This window comes from Tenebrio molitor, chromosome 5, assembly GCF_963966145.1.
Source record: "Tenebrio molitor chromosome 5, icTenMoli1.1, whole genome shotgun sequence".
In the NCBI taxonomy this organism is placed as follows: domain Eukaryota; kingdom Metazoa; phylum Arthropoda; class Insecta; order Coleoptera; family Tenebrionidae; genus Tenebrio; species Tenebrio molitor.
The window spans coordinates 15,782,476-15,793,229 of record NC_091050.1 but is presented as its reverse complement, the minus strand read 5'-3'; the positions used below and the strand labels follow the sequence as shown (position 1 = coordinate 15,793,229).

Here is a 10,754-nt window from a genome sequence, read left to right as displayed (position 1 = left end):
TAATTTTTATACCGTTTGCGCAATAACTGTAGTTTTTCCTAATAAGTAGTGTGTAAAAAGAGATTTGATTTTATTGAAGTACGACAATCACGGCAGTGAAAGCAGAACGTGCTTTTAAATGTTTGGGGTTTTTGGTTTTTCTTCAACGGGGTTGGTAGACGTGAACGTCAAGTGCCAATCGTGATGTCAACATAGCTCGGATTATTTGAACCAAACAGAATAACTTCCGATGGAGATCGCCAACGCTGTGGGGGCAACCCCCGGGGTAAACCGCACGGCCCGCGTAATGATGGAAGGCGTCGGGGCGCGCATCATCCGCGGTCCCGACTGGAAGTGGGGCAAACAGGTTAGGCGATCTTTCTTTGCACCTTCGATTTACATAACGTCCCCCTTTCTAGGACGGCGGCGAGGGCCACGTCGGCACCGTCCGCAATTTCGAGTCCCCCGACGAGGTGGTCGTGGTCTGGGACAACGGCACCGCCGCCAACTACCGTTGTTCAGGCCAGTACGACCTGCGAATTCTAGACAGTGCCCCAACTGGTGTCAAACACGAAGGCACCATGTGCGACACTTGTCGCCAGCAGCCCATCTTCGGAATCCGCTGGAAATGCGCCGAATGCGGCAATTACGACCTCTGCTCTGTGTGCTACCATGGAGACAAGCACCAGTTGCGCCACCGGTTTTACCGCATCACTACTCCGGGCAGCGAGCGCGCCTTTCTCGAGCCCAGACGCAAAAGCAAAAAGATTGCGATTCGCGGCATCTTTCCCGGGGCTCGCGTCGTTCGGGGAGTCGACTGGCAATGGGAAGACCAAGATGGGGGCAACGGCCGGCGCGGCAAGGTTCAAGAGATCCAGGACTGGTCGGCCGCGAGCCCAAGGTCGGCGGCGTACGTGGTGTGGGACAACGGCTCGAAGAATTTGTACCGCGTGGGATTTGAAGGGATGGCGGATTTGAAAGTGGTGAATGACGCAAAGGGGCAGAACGTGTACAGAGATCATCTGCCGTGCTTGGGCGAGCAAGGGCCGGGGCGCTCGGGGCCCCCGGGGTTGAAGATCGGCGATCAGGTCAACGTGGATCTCGAACTGGAAATCGTGCAGTCTCTGCAGCACGGACACGGCGGTTGGACTGACGGGATGTTCGAGTGTCTGAACGGGATCGGGACCGTGGTTGGGATCGACGAAGACCATGATATTGTTGTCGCCTACAGCAGTGGCAACCGGTGGACGTTCAATCCGGCAGTCTTGACCAAAGTCGCCACTCCTACTAATTCTGTGGGGTTCAACGAGACCCCCCAGCAGCAGTTCGCCGTGGGGGACATGGTACAGATCTGTTCGGACATGGAACGTGTGAAAATGCTCCAAAGGGGTCACGGAGATTGGGCGGACGGAATGGCCGCCGTAAGTAAAAGACAGCCAGCGTTGCCAACACCAACTTTTCTCATTTTAGACGCTAGGAAAGATCGGTCACGTCCAGCAAATCTACAACGACAACGACCTCAAGGTGGAAGTCTGCAACACCACCTGGACTTACAACCCTCTGGCCGTGACCAAAGTGGCGAGCAAAGACGGGACCATGCACGGAACCACCAGCGGCGAGAGACTCAGCGCTTTGCTCAAGAAGCTGTTCGAGACGCACGTTTCGGGTGACGTGAACGAGGAGTTGGTCAAATTCGCCGCGAACGGCGACGCACAAAAGTGCGAAGAAGTCTTGAAACAGAGCAACACTTCAGGTGCCGGTATAGGGCCCGACGTGAACGGGGTCTTCGCCGGTCACACCGCGCTGCAAGCGGCCAGTCAGAACGGCCACTTGGAGGTGATCACGGTGCTGTTGCGCTTTCACGCTGACGTAGAAATCGAAGACAAGGATGGGGACCGTGCCGTGCATCACGCAGCTTTCGGAGATGAACCCGCCGTCGTGCAATTACTGGCTCACGCCGGGGCTGACCTGAACGCACGCAACAAACGCAGGCAGACCGCTTTGCATATCGGAGTCAACAAGGGGCACCTCGGCGTCGTCAAAATGCTCTTGGATCTAGGCTGCCATCCCAGTCTCCAGGTAAGTGCTTCAGGGTTTTTGGTCCCAGATTGTCATAAGTTGGCAACACATTCATAATCGCACGATAATTGTAAATGAGATTGTTTTACCGTTGGGAACGTTAATTAAGATTGGAAATTGAAGGAAACTTGAATTCCACCCGTTTCGGGCCCACAGTTGTTTGACATTTGTCGAAAATTCTCGATCGGATTCGAGGTTGGTACCACTTTCAAATTTAGTTTGACGTGAGTAGCCATCTTGATTTGAAAAGTTATTCTTTTCACGAAAATTTGCGTTTTCTCGATGCGAAGTGTCGAAGAATTGGTAAAGTAGTGTTGAGTGCGGCTCTCCGAATGTGCGATTACCAGACCCGGTGAGTGGAGATTTCTGTTTTCGTTTGTTTGGGGCGCAGAAACCGGGGATGTTTTTCGTACGGTTTGTATCTCAAGAGCGGCTATCTTTTTGACGCATATGGTCAATTAATGAGAGCGGCCGTAAAACTGTCCCGATAAGGGCTTCGAGAAACGATCGAGATCAGTGTAACCGTAGAGTTTGTAGTTTTAGTTTTACTGGGATATAAATTAACGTCTGTGGGGCTAGTCGTGGGATTTATGGCGCATTTTTATTGTTGTTTTTCATCTTTGCTCAAAAAAACCGCCTTTTTATAGGTCCGCATAAAGGTTGGCGAATGAAAAAAAATTTTTGTTCGAAGGGACCGTTTTTATTTCGTGCGATGTTTGGCTTTTACTGCTTCAATTAGGAAATCGTGGCGCATCATGAGAACGGTCGTCGAGGGACCGCTGATTATTCCGTCCATATGGAGCGATTCCATCGATCGGTGGAGGTTTATAGTGGATGAATGGCTTATTCATTTTAATAACTCCATACAAACGCCATTAGCATAATATGGATTAATACGAGTGGCGTTTCAGCCTGGGAATGTATTTCCGGCTCGCACCACAACCCCACCAGGGTTTGTACGCCGACACTTAGTTCATATCATCCAAAACCAAGCCACACGTTTCCAGTCGTGGTGGTGTGATTTTAGGGACGGCGTCAACATTTAGAGCCGAAAACCCAAAAGGAATAAAGGTGCAGTTCTGGATTAGGTGGATATGGGTTTCGTGTCGTCCATAAATTACCCACCATGCACACGGAGCAGGGCTTTGTTTCCTTGGCAATTTCCCGCCGTATAATAAGGCCGAAGCTGGTTCATGCTTCGGCCGGGATCGAGGTTATGAACTATGAACGACTGCAATAATTAATATTTTGGCTGGCGACCGGTCTCGTATTTCAGATTTGCCCCGAGTCAGACGAGAAAACAGCATCTCGTTCTGAGGGTGGAGCGAAGAAGAAAGAGATTTTGTTGGCACATCAGCGCCAACATCGGAGTGAATAAATCAGCATTAACAACGATATGCAGTGATATCCATAAATCCCGAATGGAAAATAATAAAAAACCGGAATGGTACCGTAAAGATTCCGGTCTTCCTTCGATGTCGGATAAATAATAAAAGCGGCTTTAAACGCATCGTCAAAAACGTAACGTTGCTTGCGGGAGTTGCGATTTAATTCTTTTTTCTGTGGCGGTTTTCGGTCAGCTTTACGATTTTTCGCCCCCCGGAGATGTCGATCGCGAATGCATTTCGACTTGACCTCGAGGCTCGCGTGAATTACGGCGTCGTTAGTGTACGGAACAATAACGACAGTGCAGACTGTGTTTTCATATCTAATTAAAATCTCCCCGTTTCAATTTCCGCCATTGTGTTCTGCTTTTGAAACGTGTGGGGTTTGTGTGCGTTCCCGTCCCGTATTTCGGGGTACATCTGCTGATAATGTTTGTCTACGATATGGTTAAAACACAACAATGTCCTATTTATATGTCGCGATTGTGCATTCTTCAAAGCCCAATTATCTACGGGGATGTAGGTAATTAAGGGAGGGATTGTAAAATCACAGATGGCGTTCCCAGTTTTATCTTGCCGGGTGGTTTTGCGAGAGAGCATATTAAATTTATAGGTACCTGTTATCATTGTTCCAAATGAAGCCATTAATTCAGTCGGTTCTGTTCTAGTCGGGATCCGGTTTTCTTTGACTATTAGAAGCGGCAAAGTGGAAGTAAAAATGAGATGGCGAGGGGTGTTGATATTTATTAGGGCGAGGAAGCTGTGTTTTAAGTTAATTAAAGTCGTAATAATTGTGGTGTGATAATTTGAATAACGCTCGCGGAGATGCGAATTTCAGTTTCTTAATAAAGAAAATGAAATTTCTTCGGCGGTATTTTGAGTTTTTCCGAGCGTCCGTGCGGTGGTGCGTCTCGAAGGCGGCGTTCGTCGGTTATTAATTAAATCAAAATCACACCTCCTTCGAATACCGGAGGCGGCTAATGGACCGTATCGGCTTATTGTGACCCACACACGCTCTGTTTGTTCTTAACACAATGCCATAGTCGAGGATTACGCCCACCGACTTGAACAAAGACCTCATAATTAATATGGCACAAACGGCACCATTGTTTCAGACTTAATTTACACAGTTACTTCCCGTTGTTTGTTGTATTGGACTATCGCCGCCGTTAAGCCGACGCGTTTTCACGTTTTCCAACGACAAGTCGCCAAAGTTGGAAAAGTCTATCCGGAAAATTAACAAGTTTCCGCCCCATCCAATTAGTTGTTGTCGTGTTACAGCCGACGGTGGAAACATCAAATCGCGACCAGCTCGTTTGGTTAGTACCTCTAAACACCGCAAGAAAAAAACAAACAGCAACCGACGCGGAGGACCGGGAAGAAGACGATTGCTTGGAGGAGGGGAGGTGGTGGGGATGAGTGATCCGATCCCTACCGTGCGAAATCCGCTCCGTTATCGTTGCCAATTCGGAATTGGTTCACGTTCCGGTGCCTACGCGGCACTTTCTTTATGTTTTTTCGTTCGTGCGGCGGGGGCGAAAGGTGAGATCGCAGGTGGCGACTCCGAATTGCGCCCCACAAGCTGCGACCGTGGATCAGCAGTTTACATGCGAACATGCGTGGCTCGTTATTAAAAAAAAATCTCGTCCCTCGCATAAACGTTTCAAACTTTTAATCGAATTAAATCTACTGCCTCGTTTGTCACAGCCGTCTCTGCGGCCCGGATCCACTAATCGAGTTGGCGCGATCGACCAATAATTTGCGCGAAACGTGCCCCCGGATTTTTGTCCGACGGTGCACTGCCGCCGCCCCCCTACACGCTCTCGAACTCGACCCTTCAAAAAACCCCGACACATTGATTGATAATTATTATAAGCGATAAAAAATGTATACACGTTCAACTTTGGCTTTTGTAAGTTACAAGCGGTGAACGATCAATTACTGTCAGTTTGCGCTCAGCCAAGTTAAAAAGCTTCAACTTGTATTACTTTACTTTCAAAGTAGCAAAGTTCATGCTAATAACGGCCGACATTTTTTAACACCCTTAAGCCGTAACAGCCGGGATGATACGGAACACGGGGGAACTGTTGTTTGTTTGTTTTTTTTCCTTCGGGGGCGGCTTTAAATATGCTTTTTTATGTAGCGGCCCTCGTGACGAGTTTCCCGGCAGAGACTCGACTTTTGACGTGTTAAATTGCCATTAGATTTTATTGCTTCAGGAAGCAGTTAAACCGACGATTCTATTGTTGTTATTTATCGCTGTTGCAAACTGTTTGCTCTGACAAACGTTCCGAAAAGTGACACGACAAAACCCCCCAGAGTCGCGGCGGAATTGGCCGTTCGCACGCGTTTTTAAACGCGCCGGAAACCGCTAACCCACCCCTAACCAAATGAGGTCGCAGACAAATTTCAAAAAAATTAATTCTCCGTACACTAGAATTAGACGAATACCGAAATGAAAATTCAACATTTCGCCTCAAAATGTTTTTGAAGTGAAAACTTCTTTAGGCGCGCCACATACATTTTATACCCGGGCAGTGAATTAGTTTCATGCGACACGGTAAAATCGTTCGCAGCACGACACGGCAAGCTAAAATCAAGGGAGCCAAGTTTTTTAGCGGAGCGAGCGAAAAACAATCAACTGTGCGTCACTTGTCAATTTTAAATGTTTATTGTACGTTGTGTTGTGACCTGACTGACCTCAGTGCAGAGCTCTAGGAGTAACTGTATATGTATACAGGATATTTGACGAGTGATAATGAACCTGACGTAATTTAAAATGCAACCCACACTATATTTCCGAAAAAAGCTGGCTACGGAAATTAAAATGTCCGGCTTTTTTTGAAAATGTATTTATTATTCCGTCAGGCTCATTATCACTCGTGAAATACCCTGTATAGTTTTATATACAGGGTGTTTCTGAAATACGTGTGTTAATTTTAACCAGTGAAAGAACTCGCCAATTTATGAAACTTTTCTCTATAACATTTTGTAAAATTCGTAAAAGTATTCCAAGATTTTTTGCCCCACAATTTTTACCAAACGAGTCGTTTTGTGTGATTAACTAGTTTCTATTTTTTGTAACCATGAGAATCTAAATTTTGATTATTTCTTTTTTTCTATAACAATGGAACTTGTTAACAAAGCTCTGTTTCTATCACAACAGAAAATGTTCGCCCTTACCCATAGGCGGGTTAATTTATTCCAAATTTTAAATCAATTTGTATTGCTTTTTCGTAAAAATGTTATAGAGAAAAGTTCCATGATTTGGCGCGTTCTTCCACTGGTTAAAATTAACACACGTATTTCACAAACACCCTGTATGTAATATAAATGATAAAGACACTACAACAAAAAAATTAATCTTGATCACTATAGACCAGAATAAGAAACATTCTGTATCAAATTCGTCAAGATCAGGGAAATATCGTCGGAGAACTTGGACGTCAATGAAATTCCATCAACTTCCGAGAAAGAAGATTTTGCTCTCTTCTTTTGGAAAACAGCATTTATGGATTAGGAACGAGGTCACCTTCGGAATTAAACTACGTATTCTAAATAGATTAAATATAAAAGATCTGCATAAAGTTAGACCCCTAAACGGGGGGTTATTACTGTGAGATATTGTTTTTAAAATGAATGTACGAGTATGTAAATGGAAATTAGAGCAACTCCCGTAAGTATTACACGGCCGGAACGCGAAAACTTTTCTTCTCTCTACCGGACGTCGAGGGGACTTGGCCGCCAAATATATGGAGGGGGAGAGAGTGTCCAGTGAGATATCTAGAAACAACCCTTCTCGCTGTTCCATATTGGGTGGTTTTTTCTGTCGGCAAGATTTGGGGGTTTTCTGCCAGTTTTGAGCTTTCCCCGATGCCAACCCGCCAAGATGGGTGGAATCGCAAATCTTCTTCTATCGACAATTTCCCAATAAAGCTGTCGAAAATCCTTAAAGAAAATTCGACTTTAATAAAAAGAAGTGCAACTTTCCCGCTTTCCTGCGTGTACTTGCGTAAATAAATAACGATGCGAAATCTCGAGAGGAGACCGTGCATTTTTTCTCTACCCTTTTTTTTTCCTTCATAATAATTTAACGGGAGCGTCACAAATGCGTCGACAGACGGTTGGGGGTCGTCACTTTTCGGTTTTTGCCTAATTAACGAAAACGGCTGAAAACGTTGAGAGCTTCGGACGCAACGGCCGTGCGGGTTTCCCCCGCGCGAGATGTTTGCGTTGCCGTGAAATACACAATTTTTTCCGTCGAGATTATTTAGTGTCCCCGACTAGAACACGAACACAACAAAGTGAAATATGCGGGTCGGTTTGTTTTTTGCGTGGCATCCGAGGCGATCGCCTAATTACGGATCGGTCGTCGTAATTCATTCGTTTTGCGACGACTAGATGGGGCGCAACCAGAATGCGAAACCGCCAATGGCGTCGCGACATAATTAGCTTCAGCTGCAGACGCTGATTGCGGATTTATGTTCCTTACGTACACAGACCGGGGCGCATCCTTATCGCATTGTTGACGTTCTCTCTTGTCTCGTCATTGCATAACGAGTCGAGCTTTATTGGACCATAGATCATAGCCGACATCCGTTCCCGTTGCAATTGTGCGGGGGTCGAGGAGGCGGGAAAAAATGCGAGCGAGAAACCGGAAGAATTTTGATAATTGCGCCGTTCCCAAACAGGCTACGTAAGCACTATTAATCCGGTAAGGAACCAGAAACAATTTAACCGGACGTTTTGAGTTAGTGCGGTTCTCCCGGCTCATTCATCCCTTACCCAATAAGTAATATTTTACGGATGTTGAGATTAATACGTGGGGAGGTGTTATGAGAGCTTTACCGTTTCACGTATTACCCTTATAAATGGGGCGGTATCAGTAACGCGTAAGTGCGACGTTTTGTCAATGCGGCCGTCTCTTCTCAACGATCTCGGTTTGTCAGGGCGGCGGCGTTTCGAGTCTCGCGAGGAGGATCGTCCGGTGATGGATCGGTGTTCGGGACGGTCCGACGTGATGGAAATTGAAAAAACTGTCGATAAACTCGATCAACTGGGAAAAATAGTTTTAATAACGGAAGAAGAGAGGAAGAAGAGGGTCGAGAGGTGAACGCTGGGGCGCCCGAAATTCCGTCGCTAATGCACACCGCATTTGCCGCTTCCGTCGGGGTATTTTTCGAAGGAGTGAGACGTCACGTGAGGACGATTGTTATTGTTAAAGTGTCGGAAGGTTCCATTTATCAAGCGTTCCCCCGACAGAGCTCGCCACCGTCGCCGGCGCCCCCCTTTGGCGGGCGCGACGCAAAACTCTCTCTCCCCGAGAACTAAAAGTGAAGCGTAACGCCGCAACCAGACGTAATTCACCAACTTTCAGATTCCCCTCAACGGCTTACGGGATTTAAGTAATTGTTGATGCCGGGAGTTTGTGTTATTGCGGTTTCGGGCGTTCTTCGAGTTTCGGTGTTGCGCCGAAGATAGGGAGAATATAACACATTTCGAGTGTAACGAACCTACTTATACCTTAATTACTGGAAATACGTTCGTTTTAATAAGACAACATCCCCGGGGATGTCGTTTCTGCCGCGGCGGCTTTTAATTTAGTCCTCTCGTCACATATTAGCCGAGGTGTACAAGGGAGCGTGTTCAGAATACTACTGTCGTTTCGTCGTCGTGTTTTGTGCTTGTCGCACCGTTAATGGCGTCGTATGCATCCGGAAATGCCCGGAGAACTTTGCGATACACAGGGCATTAAACTCGACAGCTTACGATACGTCACCGGTTATTTAATAAATTCGTCGGAATTGCGCCAAGTTAGAGGATGCGCCGCGGCAATCCACCCAATAATTTCGTTTGGAAACGTGGCCATAACGTCGTCGTTAATTCACGGACATTAACGTCCGGCTAAATCACGGTTATGGGTGCCACCGTTCGGTGCAGTTTTGCACAAATGCACTTTTAAATGTGCACCGCGTTGTTGTCGACCGATTCGCACCAGAATTATTGCACGTTCGTATTGTTTTAAATTGTCCCCTCGAAACGGAGCGTAATTTTTGTGCACTCGGAAATTATCGACGTGCAGACTTTGGAGTGGTCTCGGCACAGATGTGACGCATACGTAGAGAGTAGACAGTGTGCGCGACCCTAATGGCCAGGTAATTAGGAGTCCGGGGGCGGCGGTTCGGCCGCCAGCGGGCAGAAAAAGGTCCGCAAAAAAGCCATAAAGCGTCGCGAACCGAGGGCGTCCCATTAGGGCGTACCATCCGGTGTGTCAAGAAGCGCTTTAGGTTCGAAAGCTGTCAGGAGCAGTTTCGAAGAACTAGCAAGTAATATAATTCATGCGACATGCACACGTACACCACATAATATAGTACACGGGAGATTCCGTTCGCAGTGGCGCGAAAACAAGTCATTACTGAAGTTGGCCCAGACAATCATAACTTACGCTAAATTATAAGCACCGGATTGCTAACGAGGATTTGTACCCCTGTTGTCGTGAACTCTCGCCCCGAGAAAATATTTCACACGACTTGAAAACTCTCCGGCAACATATCGCAAACAAAACGAACGCCAGATTTAGGATGGTGCCCGGTTTGTTTGCGCACACCTAACACGGCAAACGTTAATCCCGTCGGGGCCCTAAATCCTCCTTCCGATGCAAATTCCTTAATTACCCCAATTTCGGAAAAATTATTTTCGCGGAGCGTACGGTCCGCAAGGGAGACGTAACCCGTCCGCGTCGAAGATAAACACGAGGATCGACGGTGAGGGGTGAGCGAGCCACCCTCGCCACTTTCTGTCGCTACGAATTTGACGAAACTTAAACGCCGTAAATAATTTTTCAGCCCAATCAATCATCAACCAATCAATCAAAGTGCCATGGAAATTTCGGCGAACATTCGAAGTTCGTCGAACGTCGAAGCTGTAATGAAAGAAGGGATTAAGAGATGTTTCGTTGATTTGTTGCTGAGGGGTTTGCGAAAACAACCCCGAACAGGCTGGCTCAGTTTGCCAAACAGACGAAATTTCTAAGAGCCAAATCGCTCGAACGGTCGCTAATAATTTATCGCCGGCGATTTTTGCCTTGCAAATAGCCTCAAGTGTGTCGATGCGATTTGGTAAGTCGCAACCCCGACGCGATAGAATTGACAGCGTCTATCTGTCGGTTGTTACACCCTCGCATCAAAAAAGAATCCTTAGGTGGCGAACGCTCCAACGAAGCCGACATTTATGATGCATCAGTTTAAATTTGGTTTCGGCACATGTCGATATTTCGATACATCAGGCCTCTCCTCTTTCAGAAATCACACG

At 46.9% G+C, this 10,754-nt stretch overlaps 1 protein-coding gene across 1 annotated transcript in view; it reads left to right on the top strand.

The window, feature by feature from the left end:
* Positions 1 to 143: 143 nt before the first annotated feature.
* The window catches only part of mib1 (mind bomb 1), a 184,008-nt gene continuing 173,397 nt past the window's right edge, over positions 144 to 10,754 (top strand). Inside the window, exons 1-3 of the mRNA XM_069049788.1 lie at positions 144 to 346; positions 399 to 1,400; positions 1,450 to 2,058. Of these exons, the coding sequence (XP_068905889.1) occupies positions 230 to 346; positions 399 to 1,400; positions 1,450 to 2,058 (1,728 nt within the window). The 5' untranslated portion in view covers positions 144 to 229. The remainder of the gene's footprint in view (positions 347 to 398; positions 1,401 to 1,449; positions 2,059 to 10,754) is intronic.